Raw genomic sequence first — 21,063 nt, forward strand, 5'->3', positions numbered from 1 at the left:
TTGAGCAAATCTAGCCATTTTCGAGAAACCAATATAACCGTTATTCTGACTTTGGATGCTTCCGGATCCGTCGATGGTGGCCAGTGTGGCCAAAGAGACTTTGAATGACTGTTGGGGACCTAGATCTACAAATTCAACAGTTGTGTTTACATTTTGGAAAAAAATCACCTTTTTACATTCATCGCAGAATTCGTTAGAATCGGGATTTGCTGCGTGATCGTACGTATCACCCTGTAATTCAGGAACCAGAACTCGGATCCACACAAAATTCAACAGCAGCTGATGGACCTTTCATTTAAAATTAAGTTTGTCAAAATCGGTTCAGAAAATTCCGAGAAACCGATTTGGAAAAATCAACAAATTTTGTTTTGTAACCATACTCTTCAACTCGTAATTCGGAACAAGATGTCGGTTGAAAATGAAATTCAATAGCAACCTATGGGAATATTATACCTTTCATTTGAATCTTAGTTTGTAAAAATCGGTTCAGCCATCTCCGAGTAACCGATGTGGACATTTTGTTAACAAATCCGCACATACACACATACATACACACATACACATACACACATACATACATACACACATACATACACACAGATATTTTGCGATCTCGGCGAACTGAGTCGAATGTTATATTAGACTCGGCCCTCCGGGCCTCGGTTAGAAAGTCGGTTTTTGGAGCAATTGCATAACCTTTCTATATAAGAAAGGCAAAAGAATAATATTTAATTAGCTTAATAAGCATGAGTTCAATGTTATCTTCATGTGATTATAATTTGCAAAGGTTGGTGGAATGCGTTTGAACGTGTAGGGAATGGGGTGAGTAGTAGAGTGGGTGTGGAGGATGCGTCAGAAATCCTTCATCTTATTTCGGTATACGGGGTGGATGAAGGAAATGTGGGAGTGATGGTGATCCAAGAAGAGGGGAGTGATGAAGGAGGGAGGTGTAAGGGCAAGGTGGGGAGGGGGGGGAAGGGGCGGCTATGCAATACTCAACTGCATATTTTGCCTTCCATTTGAGACTTGGTTTGAGAAAATCGGTTCAGTCATCACCGATGTGACTTTAATTGTGGAATATGCCCGGAATTCTGGACTTCCGGAATCGTCGATAGTGGACAATATATTCAAAGAATGTTTGATTGGCAATCAGTGATCTAGATCTACGATTAGAAGTAATTTGGTGACCATTTCAATAGTTTTTAGTCTCTGAGGTATTACGATTGTACCGATTTATATGGTAAATTCCAGTGTATCCTTACTAACACCCCTGTAACTCCGGAAGCAAGAGTCAGAACCGAATGAAATTCAGCAGCAGTCAATGGCATTACTGTATCTTTCATTTGAAATTAAGTTCGTAAAAATCGGTAGAGAATTCGTTGTGGAATGGGTGTGATATTAGCTTAGGAACTTGGCGGGTTCCCCGAGGGCGTCATGAACCGTCATAGGTGGCCAATGTGGTCAAAGCTGCTTTGATTGATCATTAGTGATCCAGACCCGCAAACTAGAGTAATGTTACATCAATTTTAATATGTTTTACATCATTTGAACATTATGGTGGTACCAGTTTATATGGGAATTTGCTGTGTGACCGCACTTTTCAACCCGTAACTCCGGAACCGGAAGTCGGATCAACTAAAAATTCAATAGCAGCTTATGAGAGCGTTATACCTTTCAGATGAAACTAAGTTTGTGAAAATCGGTTCAGCCATCTCTGAGAAAATTGTGTGAGTTTAAATGACACACACACATACACACACACACACATACACACACATACATACACACACACACACAGACATTTGCCGATCTCGACGAACTGAATCGAATGGTGTATGATACTCGGCCCTCCGGGCCTCGGTTAAAAAGTCGATTTTTACAGTGATTGCATAGCCTTTCTTTATATGAGAAAGGCAAAACGTGAATATCTCCACACATACTAGCGATAGCAAGTTTCCGTCTTCGGCAAAGTAATGCAGTTTAATAGTCCAAACAATGTTCTAGAACATTTATATAATGGAAAAAATCTAGAAGAAAACTTATGATGAAAAAAGTGTTTTTAAGGGGCCTTTTACAAATAATGTCCCATATCTCAAAAACCTTAAAAGATAGAGAGTTGAAGTCTTCGGGTAAAATGTTTGCAACGAGTTTCTCTACAACTTTGCTGAAGTAAGTATTTGTCTATCTGAATTATTGGAGAAAATAAATTCCGTAACTCACTATTAGGGGGATTAATCATTAATCTGATAAGACAGAAAGAAGGGGAGTTCTACTCCAAGAAACTTTCTCAAAGACACCATATTGCTAAAGTCAACCGTTTTGACGCAATCTAAAAAACCCCCTTTTTTGCTCTTTGGGACCACTGTGCACCGAGGCCACTGGTAGCTTATGAATAATCCTCGGGTGTAGAATTCACATTCGCTCTACACCACATTCCTAGTTTGTCTATCGATTCCTTTGAATCTGGCCGTTTTATTGTCGTCATCCTTACTATCCGAATCTATTAATTTTTCAATGTAGTTATTCTTGCTTTTTAATGGGAGACATCCAAGTAATATAATAATAATGTTTAATAAAAATAGCTCTTCGCCTTTTACTTTATGATCTAAAACCTCAACTTTTTCACCTAAACATAGTTACTTTATAAAGGGTACACTAATGATAGTTCACCGACACAACTTCGAATAAATTCCCCTTTTATTTTAAAAATCGGTAGAGCTCAGTAGAGGTGATTACTGCGGCCGCTGCGGATTCGTGTTAGTAATTTGAACCGTATTTACAGTAAAGCAAACTAATGATGGTTTACAGCCCCTTGGTTTTTCTTGGTTTTGGTCATCTTCAGTCATTATAATGATATTTCCTAGGCTACAGTTGGATTCCAATCCACATTCACCATGGCTGTTAGCTCTGCCATTTTTCCTGTCAATACATTGTTTAGTTTAATTCATGTCAGGCAAAGAATTCACTATTGTTCACTTACCTATCACGAAATATCGGGTCGTACTGGGAAATTACAACTGCTAACTGGTTGCTCAATGACTCGCTTCCACAAAAGTACACGTTTTTCGGACAGCACCCAATTGATATTCTTTTGAATACCAACCTCATTATTGATGCGAAGTAATGTAATACTTGCACAAAAAGACAATTTTCAATATTTTAACCATCTTTATTTCCTACTGTTTATTTAAAACACCAGTAACCAAGGGTTACAATGGAAACGATGAAATAACAACAGTTTCATCAGTGCTGCTAGTTTCATGAACTTTCTAACCTAATGTCAATTTTGACAGTACCAGTTACCGGAGTCACTGGGGGGTAGTCATATTTGCGATACAGTTTCGTCAGTGCACTAGTCATGTCGTTGGAGTGGTGTTCGATGCTTCGGCAAGGGTACTTGGTTGATCTCTGAACGAAATGATGATGGTTGGTGCGATTTGCCAAAACGATTTGCTAGCAATAGTTCTTGGATTTCGCATCTCCCAGTAAGTTTTGACCGCTGATGCGCAAATAATTTATCGGCAGATTGACGTCGCAGAATGCCATACTCCGCTGCAAAGAATCTTTTGGAGAAATAATTCCTGCGGTCCATTACGAGTCTTGGAGCTCAAGACGGTTACGTATGGCACAGCATCGGCACCATTTTTAGCCACTAGAGCATTGGCACAACTGGCTGTCGACGAGAAGTTGCGATACCCGGTAGCTGCAGAGATCGTAAATAAATGCTTCTACGTAGATAACGCGTTATTTGGGTTCGATGACATAGATGAAGCTATTGAAGCACAAAGGCAGCTAATAGAAATGTTGAAGCACGGAGGGTTCCATTTGTACAAGTCGCCAGCTAACAGCAAGGAGCTGATGGAAAGGATACCTGAAGATGATCGAGAAAAACTTGTTAGCATTCACGATTCTAGAGCTAATGAAAATATCAAGACTTTGGGACTGATGTGGAAACCAGATAGCGACGAATTACTTTACCTTTCTTTGCCAACATCAGACATCGAGCACCCAACGAAGAGACAAGTATTATCGCTACTTTCGACGATGTTTGATTCTCTGGGGTTAGCAGCCTCAGTAATAGTTCTCGGAAAGCTTCTTATGCAGATGGTTTGGAAGGAGAAGTCTGACTGGGATGCGCAAATCTCAACGGCTCTACTACAACAGTGGAAATTATTTCTAAGTGCACTAGAGGATGTGAGTCAGTTAAGGATTCCCAGAAGAGTGGTGGCGGCTAATGTTAGTGCATATGAACTTCACGGGTTTGCGGATGCCTCCGGAGTAGCTTACGGAGCCTGCGTGTACATCCGCTCGTTAGGTAAAGGATCTGCAAGTATGAAGATGATTGCATCAAAGTCAAGGATTGCACCTATTACACCGCTGAGTATTCCGAGGAAGGAATTTCTGGCAGCACTTCTGCTTCATCGTTTGGTTATGAAAGTTCTCTCAGTAATCAATCTGGACTTTAAGGAGATGCCGCTGTGGTCAGATAACCAACCTGTATTGGTTTGGGTGAAGCATCCGCCAGAACAGCTGAAGCTGTTCGTTCGCAATAGAGTATACGAGATAGTTTCAACGGGCGATCGTTTTACATGGAAATACGTTAGATCCAAGGATAACCCAACCGACATAGTTTCTCGGGGTCAAGCAGCCAACAAGCTTGCCACAAACGACATCTATTGAAATAGTCCTACCTTTTTAAGAAATGAAGCGTACCGTATGGAGATTCCGCCACCAAATGAAGAAATTCCCTTGTTGAAGCCTACCATCAGAGTTCATATAGTGACTAGATATGAAGAGTTGCCATCAGATTTGAGTCGTTTCGGAAATTGCAACGAGTAGTGGCATACGTGTTGCGTTTTTGTCGATATACCAGAATTAGAGAGGAGCCGCAAAATGGAGCGATTTCCCGCAATCAGCGAGCTTTGGCAGGCAATGAAGGTCATCGTTAGAGTGGTTCAAAAGCAAGGTCCGGCAGAGGAAGTCCAGCGCGTATCATCCAGCGAGCCCTGCAAGAAAATCAAAAATCTTAGTCCGTTCTTAGATGAGAGCATACTACGAGTTGGTGGCAGATTACGCAACACAAGTTTGCGTAACGATGTAAAGCATCAGTGGATATTACCGCATAAGCATCCGGTAGTAAGAAGCCTCATCGCGGCCATTCATCGTGAGAATCTCCACGTTGGATCCTCCGGCGTAATGGCTATTGTTCGGCAGCAGTTTTGGGTCACCAACTATCGAAATACAGTACGCAGTGTAACCAGAAGTTGTGTACAGTGTTTTAAGCTAAATCCAAGGCTAGCAGAGCAGTTTATGGGAGACTTACCAAAAGGTCGCGTTGAGCGAGTACCAGCGTTCTTTGAGGTCGGGGTTGACTTTGCGGGACCAGTGTTATATTTGTGTCTTCGTTTGCTTAGTAACGAAGGCCATACACCTAGAAGCAGTTGAAAATTTGTCCACTGCGGCATTTCTTGCAGCACTGCAGCGTTTCGTAGCCCGACGAGGTGTTCCAGCGGAAATTAGGAGTGACAATGGAACAAACTTCGTTGGCGCACGAAATGAGTTGTAGGAGTTGCGTCAGCTATTCGAACGCGAAGTGAGCGAGAAGAAAGTCTTTGAATTTTGCCAAACAAGACAAATCATATGGAGGAATATCCCGCCTAGTGCTCCTTATTTTGGTGGGTTATGGGAAGCAGGCGTAAAGAGCGTGAAATCTGTGCTAAATAAAATATTGAAGCAAGCGACACTAAATATTATAGAGTTTGCCACGCTCCTTTGCCAAATTAAAGCGATCCTCAACTCCAGGCCACTGTTTGCGCATTCTGATGATCCAACAGATGAAGAGGTTCTTACACTTGGACACTTTCTGGTTCATCGTCCTCTGGCGGCCATTCCAGAGCCTTCGTGCGAGGAAATACCTGTGAACAGGCGCTCACGATGGCAGTATATCCAAGTACTTCGCGTTGGTCCAAAGAGTATATTATGGAGCTGCAAGGTAGAACTAAATGGACACACAGGCACACCAATGTAAAACCGGGTATGATGTAATCATAAAGGACAACTTACCGCCTCAAGTTTGGCGTTTAGGCAAAATTGAGAAAATCTATCCCGGAGACGACAAGTTGGTTCGGGTAGTTGACGTGCGCACCAGAGGAGGAATCCTGTAGCGACCAATCCATAAATTGGGTTTGCTTCCAATTCCAGACAACGAAGCTTGAGTATGTGAAGTTTTCGGGCGGAGGATGTTCAAGCCACATCCTGTCAGCTTGAAGAAAAATTTTAATGTGTGTTGTGGCAACCCTTGGCCTACCGCAACAGTTTAATTTTTTGTAAACGATTAAGCGCGATTCAGACGATACATCAGCTTCCGTCAACGTCAACGGAACGTCACCGTTCCGTCAGGATAAGTTAAATACTTTTCTCTTGCGTCCGTTCACACATGCCGTACGTCAAAACGTTCCGTGCCGTTGATGTTGTGTGTGAATGCCTCCATTTAACTGCATGTAACTTATCCTGACGGAACGGTGACGTTCCGTTGACGTTGACGGAAGCTGATGTATCGTCTGAATCGTCCTTTAAGCACAACGAAGCCGGCAGCTCTGTTTGCTTTGATCGACCGATGACAAGCGCGCACTTTTGGGTTTGGCGCGCCAATAAAAACCAGAAGAAAGGAAAAAAGGGACATTCAAGTTTGGCAATCGAGGTGAATAGGACGCCATTTTTACCATACGGAAAAGTGAATAAATACTGTTTCATGTAAATTAGTTTAAATTCAGCAAATTAAGGGCTAAATCAAACGAATTAAGTGTTTGTTTAAATGCTAACCGATAGCAAAGGTTTGGTGTTTTAAGTGCGCCATAGGGTCGCATTCTACTCCTGTTGTTTTACAGTCCGCCACAGAAGGAAACGAAGAATCCACTCCGTGTTAGACCAAGTTGGTACGTCAGGAACTCCGGTCCCAATAGGAAGAATGCCACTGGTAAGAGATGATTGAAAGTGGTTAAGAAGTCGAGTTTCAAATGTGCCGTTTGAGAAGCACCAGAGGGAATACGCTGGGTTTCAGATTGTAAGACAATTGCGATTCGAGTATATTAGGCTTTGTTACCCGTACTCTGTTTGAGAGCGAATTTGCGTTGCAGTTATTGTTATGGTCGACTATTACTGCAAACTGGCCCAGAGTAAATAAAACTCAACGAAATCAAAAAAATTTTTGGGTTCATTGAAGAAAAACCAGGACAAATCAATCGTTTTCCTCGACATCCCAGGACACCAGGACATGTCCTGGGAAATCAGGACATGTCCTAGTCACCGTATGGTCACCCAAAAATTGCGCATTGCGGCTCAAATCCAGTTTTTAGAGCCACAAGCAATACTGAATGTAGTGAGGATGACTCACAAATTACAACAGCTGATTGGAGAACAACGATCGCATTGCGAAAATTGCGGTTGGCAATTCGTCAGAATGACAACATGGTTCAAATTGTTCTCGAAACTTTCATTCAGTTACTAGAAAAAGAGGAGATCGACGGACAAATGAATCAACACAGATTGAAGGCAAACGACTGTGAATCGAGTTTACTAGAGATACATTTTAAACCATCACGTTATGTAAAGTTAGTATGTGAGCTAAATATTAGTGGCGGTGTGCAACGACTTGGGTTTGATGCACGTCGCCATGGTTGACCAATGGCGCCATGCAGACATGCCGTCGCATTACTAAAATCGCCAAACAGGTCGATTCCAAAAAAAAAATTCGAAACTATCATTATACAGTGACTCGATTCTAAAAACGGAATCAGCATTATCTTAAGTTTGAAATCACATTTCCTATTGTTTTGCTTAGTAACCAGGACAACGCAAAGAAACAGTCCTCGGGGATTTTCCACCACCTACGTGGTTGCGTGGTTCGCCGAACAAAAAAGCAAAATTGCGCTTCGAGCTCCGAACCAGACGAAAATAAGATACATAAAGTTGAATACAAAAAAAAGAGTGTCTTATGTACATGCACTCTCGCAGCGACACACGATGTGGGATATATCTTAGCTCGAGGCAGCATAAAAACCAATACATACCCAAACAGGACGCTTGGAACCGGGCAGTAGTAGCAAACACGGCTGGCTACCCATTTCGATTTCCGTCCAGCTCAGCATGTTCCGCGACGGGGTCTAGGGAATAGGCATCAATGAAATAGGGGGAATCGGGGCTCTTTTTCATTATGTATTGGTGTGTTTGGCAGTGCCTTTGCCCTTCTGCCTGGAAGAGGGCTGATTGTATATATGGTGAAAGGAACGGTACGATTTGGAAGAAGACAGGGAAAGGCAATTTAGTTATGTATTCAGTTTTGCGATTTGACAAAGGCAGGCAAACCAACGTAGTTGATTGCAAAAAAACAAAATTTGTTTTAATAGTATTTGAATAATGGAAAACGGAGTAGAATTTACGATCTGTTTAGATTTTAAATTCTGTGTACCTGAAAAACAGTTAGTGACTGTTCGCTAATTCACGATCGAACAGGTTCCTAGATTTTAGGCATGATTCATAGCTCACATTGTTCTTTAGTACATACACGTTTTCAAATAACAGCTAAGGGTATTCGCCTTCTTCAACAACAAAAAAAACGATGCGATCGAAATTGTTTCATGCTTCTTTGCATTTTTGGTTCGTGTCGTTTCAAGTGTTATATACTCACTAGGTAGCAGCTGTCGATGCTCGTTCTTCGCGTTGAGCTGGCTGTTATTTACTTGCCTAAGCATATTTGTTGCAACACACGCACACATGACTGTATATGACACCGAGTGTATCTATAGCGCTGATCTCTCTACGCTGGCTAGAGAGTGGTTGGTGGTAGTGACCGGGAAGTATTTGCGCAGCTTGCACCATTTATATACAAACAGGAAGAGTATAGCAAGGAGATTAAATGGAATTTTCATTTTCCAGTCTTTAAATCCGAGCAGCGGTACAGTTTGAAATCATTCATTGAGACCTTGTCTTTGAGTTCAACTACTTGGTACAGCATATTGAAGATTTACTAATCGACCGCTTGTGACAGTAATCATTAAATTTATTTGACATGTGTCCTGGCCGTCTCCAAATTTAATATTGTTTTCATATTAAAATCATGCATTTAAGAGATCGTAATCACCGTAAAATTATAACCAAGTATAACGTCAATCAAAAAACCATCAATTGAGAAACTGAAAGGCGAATCAAAATTAATTCCCCAGCGTTATGTAGTATTCAAACCTCGTCCAGCTTAACTGCGAGAATGCTTTCAATTTTAATTATATAAACACAGCGGCACTTATATGGTACTCTCCGCCGGAGCAGAGGGAGAAATCGAGTATAACCGCTCGAGCGAACACTCACACCGTTCACGGAGGGTGTGAGTGAACGCAAACCAGCTGCCAGAGTGAGACGGTACCGTCAAATAAGAGGGGGATCAAATTTCAAGCTCCTTCATGTGGCTCCCTGTGACGAGACGATAGCAAACAAGCAAATGTTGATTGCCCTATACGAATGGGATGGTGTGTGTATAGATGTGTGTAGAAGAGGGAATAAATTTGTTATTTACTAGCGCCCTGGCAGTTTGTGGTTGCCTATGTACGTACAGCTGTTGCCGCTTGTTTCGCTTGACGAGGTTGTACATAAGAAGTTCAGTTTGAATCGAGACGGCATTCACGTTGGTTGTGTTTTTACTGGTGGACTCACGTCGTCGGTAGAATCATTAAGTTTACTCAAAAAGTGTAGTGGCTGGTTCAGATTACTAATTTTTTTGAAGTGGGAATTAATTAAATTATAAATTCAAAGCTAAAATTAAAACAGTTGAAAACGTGCTCTCCTGCACTTAACAGCTTTTTACGAACGTATACACTTTTACGTTCAAAAGCTTCCCGAATAACCTACTACGTTTCAAACGCACGAACATAAAAAAAGGTTGCGCGCGTGTAAGTAATTTCGACACAGATACGCACACATTGGAACGAGTACCCCAACGACTACAAACGGTACTCGCTGCGTGGAGTTGTCGCGTCGACATCATTTGACCATCGAACGTCAACGAGTGTAGTTCGGGTGTGTGTTGTCGACCGTGATAAGATACATCAGTGAACGGTAGTAGAAGGAAAATAACAAAAGGGAGAGAGAGGGAGCAAACAGGCCCCGGCTGAACGGTAAGAGCGAGAGATATAGTGGAAGATGTGAGTGAAGACCGTAGCATAGAACTCGTTCGGTAACGCGCGCTCAATTTTGTGCTTCATCAACACTGTGCTTTCGGTTGGCATGTTTTTCGACAATCGGTGCTGTGTTTACCGCCCGAAGAGTGTACACGGCCCCGACTGAGGATGTGTATTGGTGTGTGTTGAAGAGGCTTTTATGGTGTTATTAAATTGGGGTTGCTGTGCTAAGAAATTGTTTTTATTTTGTGCTGAGTGTGAAGCAATGAAGAGGAATGAAAATTTAATTTGGTGGTGAAAAATTATGTGGAAGAAAACGAAGTTTGAATACGATAACCACAGTTGGTTGGATTGCACTGATTTTGGATTACGCAAATAATTGGATTAGCTGCTTTTGGATAAGGAGAAAATTGAGATGGCAGAAATGACAAGAATGACCAAGATGACCACGGTTGTCAGCGGTCCTGAATCACCCTACAAACCTAGCCGGATTCATCTGAGCTCGGTGAATCCGTACATTACGTGTAACCTATGCAAAGGTTACCTGATTGATGCCACCACCATCGTAGAGTGTCTACATTCGTGTAAGTATCGAATTACATCCATCTAAATATTTGACAAACGACCAAGATTTCTTCGGTATCCCGTCAGCATGGGTCCACTGCAAAGACTTCCTGTATATGAACCTTTTTGTGTGTTCCTCTTTCAAGGATGAATTCCTTTATCGTATATTTCCATGCTCTCCTGATGTTTTCAGCCTTTTATTCTCCCATGCTGCCGCCTAGGGATACAAGCGGAATAATAATAACCTTCTTTTCCACCAGGGCTTAATATTCTGAGCGAAAGGAGGGACGGAATTATAATAACTCTTCTTTCGGCAAAAATGCTCCCTAGACCTTTTTTTCGCTAACGACGAAAGCAATAATACCAAATTGCAATGTTGGCTCAATCCGGTCGTAAAGGAAACAGGCATGCAACATAGCTCGACTCTTGGGAAGGGCAAACCTTGGCTCTCGTCGTCAACGGTGTTATCTTGTATCATTTATCTTGCTTCCCTCGGGCACTCCTGTGAGCTACAAACGAATTTATTATGGATGAATAATTTGATTTGCTCATTAGCGCGGGGAAGTTTATCCCTTACACACCCGCACGTGAACCGCACTGTATCAGACCGTCAGACACCAACACAGAAAATTCGCAGACGAGAGGATTCAGCAAATAATTCTTAGACGGAAAACAGCCTACATCATCGCCGTCATCATTATTAGCATCATCGTTATTAATGTTTGTCTTTCTCATCTTGTCTCTCCTCTTTCAGTTTGCCATAGCTGCATCATGAAACACTTACGTACGGAACAGTACTGTCCCCAGTGCGAGATGATGATAAACAAAGCGAAACCGAACATCAAGTAAGTTCCTCTCTCTCACTTACCGACCTTCTAGTAGATCCCTGCTGAAGTGAAACGAGTGATGCACTAACACTTGCGCGCGCTCACTCTGATAATACGTAATTTGACGCATCGTAAACATAAATTTGTCATGAAAATAGGTCCTCTTCGTTCGATGGGGAACGGGTCAGGGGAGATATAAGTGGCCAACCCTGGCGTGCACACCATGTGGCGCCGTATGGTACAAACTTTATAGATGCGTTTTGTTGACATTGACAGTTGCTTTGTTTATTTATCGAGGGAGAGCGGTAATGTAAACCGTTCAGTATGGGCCACATTCTACAGGTACCTTATCACCATCGAACATTTTCTTTGAATGGAAGTGACTAGAAATATACTAATCTGTTTTTAAAACCATCCTCAATCAAAAATTCTCAAATCGATTGGTGTTCCATCTCTGCGCGCTCTGGTGTGCGTGTCTGCTTCTGACAGTTCGAAAATGTGCCTCGTGTTTATGGCACATTAGGCACCTTCTACCGGTTGCTTGCTTGAAAGCAATTTCGGTAAGAACAAGAAAGGAGGGGACCAGACCGAAAAGACCGGGAAAAGTGAACTATACACAATTCGGTACACAACAATGTGCTGATCGTCTTGCCTGCCTGCCTGCTTGCTGGTGCGCGCACCACCAGTCGAGTGTGTTCTGCGTAAAAGATGCCTCGGAGCCGCGGAAGCAAACGAGTAGGACCGAACCCGCACCGCATCCAGATCACAATCATGCCAGTCATCGGAGCGTGATTCTTACGTCTATCTTCGCCAGGCCGGCACCAACACACAAGGGGACACACATACACCGAAGCACTGCCGGCGCGCGAGCAGTGGAAAAGTAGCGGGACAGGCGACGGTATAACTTCAGCTCTGGGCTCGGTGGCCGGCGCGTGGTCCCCGAGGGCCTAAAGGAGACGGAAATGAAATCGAAGTTTGCGATGGGAACAATATATTCGATGGGTGTTGGTTGGGTGCTGGTGTCTGTGATGGGATTTGATCCAGAAGTTGGGTAATTGAAGGGCTTCAATTTCTTGTGAATGCTGTTTTGTTCGGTGTGAATGAGGATAAGTATTTTTAGTCTCGTTTTTTTCAATTGAGCTGGTTTGTAATAGTTGTTTGTCAATAGTTTTTTGAGTTTCAGTCTCAATCAATTTAAAAACCTATTAAAATTAGTTCATAGACTTTGATCGAAAGACAGATCCAATAAATACGTCACATATTAAATGAAATATATATTACAAAACCCAACAAAATTTTGGAGCTCAGATCTTAGAGTCCTACAAGAATCTATGCTCCTGAGATTTCCAAAATAGCTATATTGTATCGTAGAACTACGAGGATTCCATCACATTACAAAGGCTGGTGTTAAAATATCTTTCCTTTTTCAAATGGTTTTAAAAATCAGATCTTAGGGATACAATAACCGTAATAGGTCTTGTACGAGTCTATTTACTTATGATTCATATCATCGACACTTTGTTGACTCGAAATAGGATTACCGCAATGTAAAATGTTGCACTACATTTTAGCAAAATTTGTATAGGGGAGTTACTTATCTAATAGGCATACTCAATATGTAGGTATGCATATTGTATAACTATGATGATGTGATTTGGTACCTATTTATCACCTACTGCCTATAGTCAGCAAGTTAGTTCCATTTATATAGGGAATCCCATAGAAGAGTGGACAAATATGTGATTCTGGGCAGTATTGATGCTATAAAACAATATTCTATATCAAATATTACATCTTATCGGTGATAGTGCAGTGGGTATACCGCCAAGTTCCCCTAGGGTGGTGCTAAATTGATAAGCTAATGCCCAAACTATGAACTTATTTTGTACAGATTAATAAGCTAGGAACTGATGAGAGTTTGTACAGGAAAAATACGCATAGTTCGGTCTGAGTTGAATGCTGGCTAAGATAGGCACAAGATTTTTTTTTGTTGAGATGGGAAGGGTTAGTGCTGGGCCTGTGGCCATCAACTGGCATGGTCAATTCTTGTTGGTACGGATGTCTTCATTACTAGTTGGTGTATGTGTGGTATGCTCAATGCGTCCTGGTGGGAATACATGTGGGTTCTGCTAGTTGTAGGTTGTTTGGCCTTGGGTGTATTAATAGGTTTAGACCTAAAGTGCAGGACTGGCATCTGGGAGAATGTAAATTGTTTCGCTCCACAAATCCTGGGAACTTGGAAATGGCGTAGTGCAGTTTCTTCGATTCGAGGGCCCAGTGGTTCAAATGGACAAATAGGTTTTTCTTATGTGGGGGATACGCGGGGCTACGGGACCATAGCTAACTATGTAAAACTTAGCTTAGCTCAGCTTAGTTGACCGCCAGTGAGTTTCCCGTGATTGATCAAACCCTGTTGAAATTGCATATTGAACCAATTGTATGATACTTGGGAGTTGTACATCCTACTCAACGTGCAACCTAAGGAGACTAAGATTAGAGTATGATCAATAACGTAGATGGCACCGGCCATGCAGTTCAATTTTGGGATGGGAAAGAATGTTAGTTCAACACTTGTGACTATTATGACCGAGAATACTCTGCATCATACACAAGAGTCACATGATAGAATTGGTGTTAGTAGGGAGATGAATCAGGATATCTCTTGGTAGACATTGTGATTTAGCTAAGCACTCACGTGCTTTGTCTTTTCATTTTAGATCAAAGTTTTCAGGTGTGCGACCTCCAGTAGAAATATGATTCCATTCAAATAAGCATTTTAAAAATTATTCTTCCGTGGGGCGTAATGTAAGGATAAAGCCGCGTGGAATATGATAGAGGTCTATTCATCTATAGACAATATGATCTTAGCAATATGTACGAAGTCGCTCGCGATCAATTTCCGAGAATTCAAAATGAACAATTTGACCTCCGAACAGCCGGCCATCGGGAGTAATGCTTCTTATTAACGCTTCAATAATCATTTTCAAAGTTTGCAGTATAAAGAAAGCGCATTAAAAGTATAAAAGATATCCGAAATAAATGTGGAAAATTCACTGCAAAATGTTAATGACAAGTTGGCATCTCCACTCTCTCCATCAGACACGTTCTTATAATTGCGTTAAATGCCAAATTGTAAATGACATGTTTATTATGCATAATAAGTATAATAATCACAACGACAAGGGCTCTTAATCTAACCAGAAAAAGAATGAATGGGAGAACAGCAATACTGGCAAAAACTGGCTACCATATGATCGGTTCAAACTCGAACGAGTGACGCAGAGTACTGCACTGGTTGATTTTAAAAAAAGGACCAGGAGTGCGATTGTACGAAGTTTTAGCTTCCGATGGCCCTACAGCTTCTGACAGAGTGAAGCTCTGGAATGTTGAGATGTTTGCCACTGTTTAGGAAAGCAAAAGTATTACAAAGCTAGTGTCAGATCTTCATGAGATCTCAAGAAGTCACTTTTGGAGGTATGCGTCAACGTAGATTTGTCGGTAGACGGTTTCAGATTAAAAAACAAATGGCTTATTTTGACACATCCGCGGATCGCACAATTTTTTTTGTGCTGCTCGACAGTTTCATCTTAGGCCAATTCAATAAACTTCCTACTTGAAAGTTTGGTTTTTTTTCAATACGGTTTTTAAACCAACGCTTTGAAAGTTATACCTTGGCGTGGAAGAAGCGGTATATTAATATATGCTGTTACTGTAGAATTAGACTTCATCATTTACGGCCATTCTACAACCGCCAGAAGAAACCTAAAACGTTGGTACACAATCGGGAATTACGAATCAGAGAATGTGACTATACGTCAGTAATTTACTCAAAACAGAATGGATAAAGGCTATGATGCAAAACCTTAAGGTCCGTCCAGGATAAGTCTACAGTATGGAGCAATACCTTGTCCTAGGAACTCCTAGCATGTTGCTAGGCGCTTCTTACGACATGGCAGCAGGCTTCCAGTGGTTCAATTCTAGTCTAGTCTAGTCTACACATACACAGCCAATACATGTAGGGATCCTGGAAAATTGCAGACGTTTGCCTACATTTTTTCTTGTCAATATTAATGTTTGTGTAACATATGATATGTGACACAATCATTAAAGCGGCCAGGCCAACTGTGCAGCGTACAAAGTGAAGATGATTTTCATTCAATGAAGAATTTAATCAACGAACTATTTCAAACCATGAATAAAGAAAAAACGTGGACAACCGTACCGACCGTTTCAATTTGATGCGGATTTGATAAATCGTTGGGAGTGACTTGGCTAAGAGGGTTAATGTCACTCCTTTGGTCCTAGGTTTCCAGTGGTTCTATTCTTGGCTGAAACGGTTCAAAAAGATTTTAGCCCGCCGGACACCACACGGCTTGGGACCAACACTGACTATGTAAACCATATACAGTCATATTAGAAACCGCAGCACGTCTATTTACCTCGCGACTAATATATGCAGTGTTCCGAGGTACATGGATCCGCCGACAGCCTCGTGCCATATCCCATCGATTTCCACCTGGTAAACAACAGCTACACTGTTTTCGGCTTGTCAGAGTTCAGTAAGTCCGCCTCTCCTTTAAAAGGTAAAAATGTCTTCCATTGCTCTGCGATCAACGCCAAAGGTGTCGATGTCGTCTTTGGAAACAAAAAGTATTTGAGATCCCGTGATGATGGCTCCGTTCCTTTGTATATCAGATCTTTGTATCGCACCTCCGAGCACTTCAATCCATCTATCGTTGCATACAAGTCGGCTGTCTTTCCAGTTATTTTGACGCTTGATTTTGACCCGTCCAGAGTCAAATGTATCAGCTAATCAGTTCTGTCGGCAAACCACGTTCAACCATTATTTGCTACAGTTTGTTTCGTATCACTGAATCGTATACCGCTTTAAAGCTCACAAACAGATCTTCCCCTCAGCTTATCATATCGTTTCTTGTTCTGACGTGTAGCCGCTGCATGCATTCGGCTTCTGGTTTATTTTTTCTCGTCCATCGCTCATTGGCTCTCAGTATCGAATCAGTTGTGTCGCTAGTTTCCGCTTGTGGTACCTAACACTTCGGTGGCTGTTGTACTGACCGCCTCATGAGCCTGTTTCCACGCTGCGCTCAGATAGTCTTTTGTTGGCCGATCTCTTATTCGTATCTTACAGACCGCTAGATAATGGTCAGAGTCGACGCTCGCTACTTAGGAAAGTCTTGATGTCAATGACATCGCATAAATGTCGACCGTGCATTAAAACATGATCGATTTGCGTGCAAGGTTTGCCATTCGGGTGTCTCCAGGTACGCTTCTAAATATTCTTTCGTGCAAAATATGCGCTAAAGATAGTCGTGCCCCTGAATGTAGCGAGATTTATCAATCTTAGGCCGTTGTCGTTGGAGATTAAGTGGAAGCTCTCCATGCTAATAACCGAACGACCTGTGCGTTTGTGTCCTCGATGATGAGTTTTACGTTATGTTTTGGGCATTCTCGGTAGGTCTTGTCTTGACGCTCATAATCTTTGATGTAATCGAGAACTTGCCCTTTATTCTCAACACCCAGATATGATCACTACGACAAGTACTCGTCGGTGCTGCTTGCCAAGCACCACAAAACCCACTCAATGTTCCGCCTGTTCGCCGCCACTGTGGCAGATGAGGTGCTTGAACGAGGTACCCGCAGTTGGGTTTACTGCCCGGAATTCCCTTTCTGCTGTCCGCGTAGTCGATCTTCCTGAAGAGCTCAAGAGCACGACAGAGTTCTGTCGTTCCAAGCACCAAGTTTCCGTTCAGTTCCCGATAAACATTGCCGTGTTCTAAGCCGATTGTTCCATCCTGTAGCGGGTGCTACAACTAACGGCGTTTGATTGTCTATTTGACATGCAGCTACGGTCGGCGACACCTAACGTTGTGATGGGGCTGCCATCCCGGATATAGTTGATGAGGTGCCGCATTTCTTCTTCGGTTGCCGTGCCAGGACAGCCGCTGTTTAGAACCGCTCCTAACATGAAGAACTGACGCTTTTCAATTTCTTCCCTGTCAGCATACGACCAACGATTCAATCGCGTGGAGGTAGGGATAGGATCTCTGTATCTGAGGTTTTTAAAGGACATTGTGGGTAGACGACGGAAATTGATGAATTGGTTACCACGTAATTTTGGATCTCTACCAAAATTGGGCGCATTTGTAAGAAGACATAGAACCTCAATATTGTATGTGTTGATACGTTCTTCGAGTTTTTATATTATTTTCTTAAGAATTTGAGTGGAACTGTAGCACATGAAGTGATCGATATGGAACCACGCTACCTAACTTGTGCAGATGTAACAGTCGGTCCACAACTCGCACGTGGCAATGACTTGCAGCAAAGCTATGCAAGATGTCCCGATGTCAAATGTCTCGAGTAAATCCCCGGCAATATAATTTTGGTAATGCACCATTTCTCGAGTCTTATTGAATCAGTCTTTGTTGAGGCAGCGCTCGCAGCATATGTATTCCTGCAAGCGTGCATTCATATGCTTTCTCGAATGTGATTCTGTTGGTACGGCAATGAAAGAGGGAAGAATTGCAGATAGAATAATTCAAAGTTAGGTAAGGAAAGCCATCGGAGATTATTTCCGTTTCATTTGAATGTTTTAGAGGTTAAATGACGATGACAAATTTGACTGGTACTTCCTAATTATAAATACATCATCGTGAAGAAATGCTTATTATTGAACTGGTCAACGTTCGCCTCTTGTCTGTGATTTGAATCTGAAATAATGAAATATTAACTTTCGACGGCAACAATTATATAGTTCTAGTTTACCGTCATTAAAAATCTGGCTGCTTAGCAGTTTTTCGAAAATGCGAAAGCCCGCGCTCGTGCGATTATGATCCGGTCACGTCCGGAAGTTTATCCTCTATCCTAGAACCAATCGAAACATAACGCTCATACGTAGTAATAACACCTTCCATGGTGACATGACCGTGAACTCTAGTGATGTGGGAGTATTCACTCTCTGCTAGCATCTGAACCGCGCACTGATCGATCAGTGCGATCATTCAAGAACACACGCGAATATGCAAGTGGTCATACGGTTACAAAATCGATTTTATTTACCAGAAGTCACATACACGCCAGCACACGCGGCATTCAAAAGCACACACGATCAAACACGTTAACATGCAAACACTCTAGCGTTTCGCGATAACACACGCGATCGTGAAATCCCTACGCTTGCACATCTGAACCGTACACTCAACCATTTTGTGATAAAATCACTCGAAAAAAATATTTCGCAAGCAGAATTGCAAATCACTTCCATTAAAAAAGTTCTAGATTCATTTCTTTACTACGTCAGGGGAAATTCCCTTCTATAATCGGCCTTGGACTGACTTGCGCTCATTGCCCCACCAAACGCTACAAAATGAAAAATGAAAATGATATAATACAGAAGGAAGTTCACTCACGAAAATAAAGACGAAATCATGCAGCAAAAATTCAGTTTGGTTCAACAAAGAAATTATTACATATTTAAAAAACGGAAGCATTTAATTTACAGGAAAGAAAATCAGAATAATTTGGAAAATACCTGAACATTCGCGACCAAATAACTTTGGCTGTTTCTTCGGCACAAACTGTGTATAATGTAAAATCCTAAGGCAAGACGTGACAATCGGCTTTTTATTTTTCCTTCGACATTCTTCTTTTCGCACATTTTCTCCCTGCCGAAATCTTCCGAACAGTGTTGCTATTTTTATAAATGAAAATGGAGTCTTGTTAATTTATTTTATGCCGGCAATATTTTGTATCTTTATTCCACTATATTGATGAAGGGCACCGTTTTTCCATGTCGTGGGTGTTTAGTAAGGTGTGATGAAACCATTTTCTGAAAATTTTTAGATTATGGTGTGGTTTCTGTCTTATTTTTGTTAAAGCTAATCAACCACGTATACGGTAAATGTATGATAAATGCTTGTTTCACTTTGCCACACAATTTCTGTTCAATTTAGTCATTTTTACTTTTTTAACGATAATAATTTTATTTGTCAAAAACAATGACAACCTTTTCCTATAAATATAGTAACACTGCCAACCATCATTTCGCTATCTCTGCAGTAACATTGCGTACGGTGCAAAAAGTCAGAATCAACGATTCAGGAGCCGGACTATTCTGACGTAAAGTTGGAACAAAAACGACCCCCCCCCTATTGTCACGTCTTGTCTTAGGTAAAAATCGAATACTAGATCCAGTCATGGCCCAATTTCATCAAAACCAAGTTGAATTCATGCAACTTTCCAATAAATGTGCTTTGGATGGAAAAAGGGTGTAACTTCAAAAGATATTTGTAATCACGTTGTATGTTGATAAACATTCAAACGTTGAAAGATCGTCTAAACTATGCTATGGTTTCGTCTCTAAATGATAGTGTCAGGCAACGTACCGATTCTTCTGATCTATTGTCAAAATTAAATTTATATGCTCCTACTCGTCAATACGCAATAGATATCTGTTCGCGATAGGTCATCATCGAAAAGATTGCGCAAAATTCGGACCAGTAACTAGATTATGGCTGTCTATAACGAGCACTATGCCCAGAACAAGTTTGAAACAGTATTTGAACTCCTTGCGAAATCATTGTATATAAGCATAGTATAAAGTATAGTATATAAGTAATAAATGTTTGTATAATATGCCAATCAGTGCTTTCTCAAGGTCAGATGACATTACTTACGGGTTAACTACCAAAAACCGCTATAGATCAGCTTCACAATATTTTGAGACTGCTCTACAGCAATTCATCCTCTTCGCCCACGTAAATCTCTAAAGTTGAGTTCGCATCCCGTATATTAGAAATATAAAACGTGTATAGCAATAGGCTCATTACCATACGTACCTTTAAATCATCGAAAACACCGTCAGCCTAATGCACACACAAGCAAAAAATAAATAAATTAATTTATCCCATGTCGCAAACTCATAAGCAGCCCATACACGTCGCATCCTGCATTGTTGAACTAAATCCAAACCAACCTTATCTATCTACCCTTCGTACCCACATTGCTAATCATTGTATACAGTGGAAACCCGAATTTATCAGCACCCGATTTTAAATGAAAATTGATAGTTGGTAGCTTGATGGGCTCTAGCCGATGAACCAAATTGAATTCGAGTAAATCCTTTCTTGGGCATATATGTCTTATCTGAGAGATCCGAAAAATGCAAAAATAAAAATATTATATTTTTTTAAATTTTGTGTCAGACCCCCTTAAGGGGAACTTCATGTAAGTAATCAGAAAAGGTTGCAGGGCTATACCTATGGCCAAAGAAGAATATTTTAAGAGCTTCAGTTTATTAAAAAGACAGAAAAATATATGTCCCTATTTTATCAGCTTAAAATTCGCCAAGGGACTGATAAAAACGGGTCTTTGCTGTATGCATGACTTGAACCTATCGCATTTCCATTTTCGAGTATTGTAAAGTGTACACGGTTTAATTGTGTGCGGGTTGCAGAAATGCCATAGCGTTTACCGCTTATTGT

General features: G+C 41.4%; 2 protein-coding genes across 2 annotated transcripts in view; one reads left to right on the plus strand and one right to left on the minus strand.

Annotated features, from left to right (window-relative positions):
* Positions 1-4,886: 4,886 nt before the first annotated feature.
* LOC131693291 (uncharacterized) lies at positions 4,887-5,493 on the minus strand. Its single transcript, XM_058981000.1, has 3 exons — positions 5,324-5,493; positions 5,120-5,231; positions 4,887-5,006 (listed from the first exon to the last, which is right to left on the minus strand). Exons 1-3 carry the CDS (start codon positions 5,463-5,465, stop codon positions 4,946-4,948), a joined length of 315 nt encoding a protein of 104 aa, XP_058836983.1. The 5' UTR covers positions 5,466-5,493; the 3' UTR covers positions 4,887-4,945.
* A 4,155-nt stretch (positions 5,494-9,648) lies between these two features.
* The window catches only part of LOC131688990 (polycomb group protein Psc), a 33,108-nt gene continuing 21,693 nt past the window's right edge, over positions 9,649-21,063 (plus strand). The window contains exons 1-2 of the mRNA XM_058973702.1: positions 9,649-10,753; positions 11,488-11,578. Coding sequence (XP_058829685.1) covers positions 10,585-10,753; positions 11,488-11,578 — 260 coding nt within the window. The 5' untranslated portion in view covers positions 9,649-10,584. The remainder of the gene's footprint in view (positions 10,754-11,487; positions 11,579-21,063) is intronic.

This window comes from Topomyia yanbarensis, chromosome 3 (assembly GCF_030247195.1).
Source record: "Topomyia yanbarensis strain Yona2022 chromosome 3, ASM3024719v1, whole genome shotgun sequence".
NCBI classification, from domain to species: domain Eukaryota; kingdom Metazoa; phylum Arthropoda; class Insecta; order Diptera; family Culicidae; genus Topomyia; species Topomyia yanbarensis.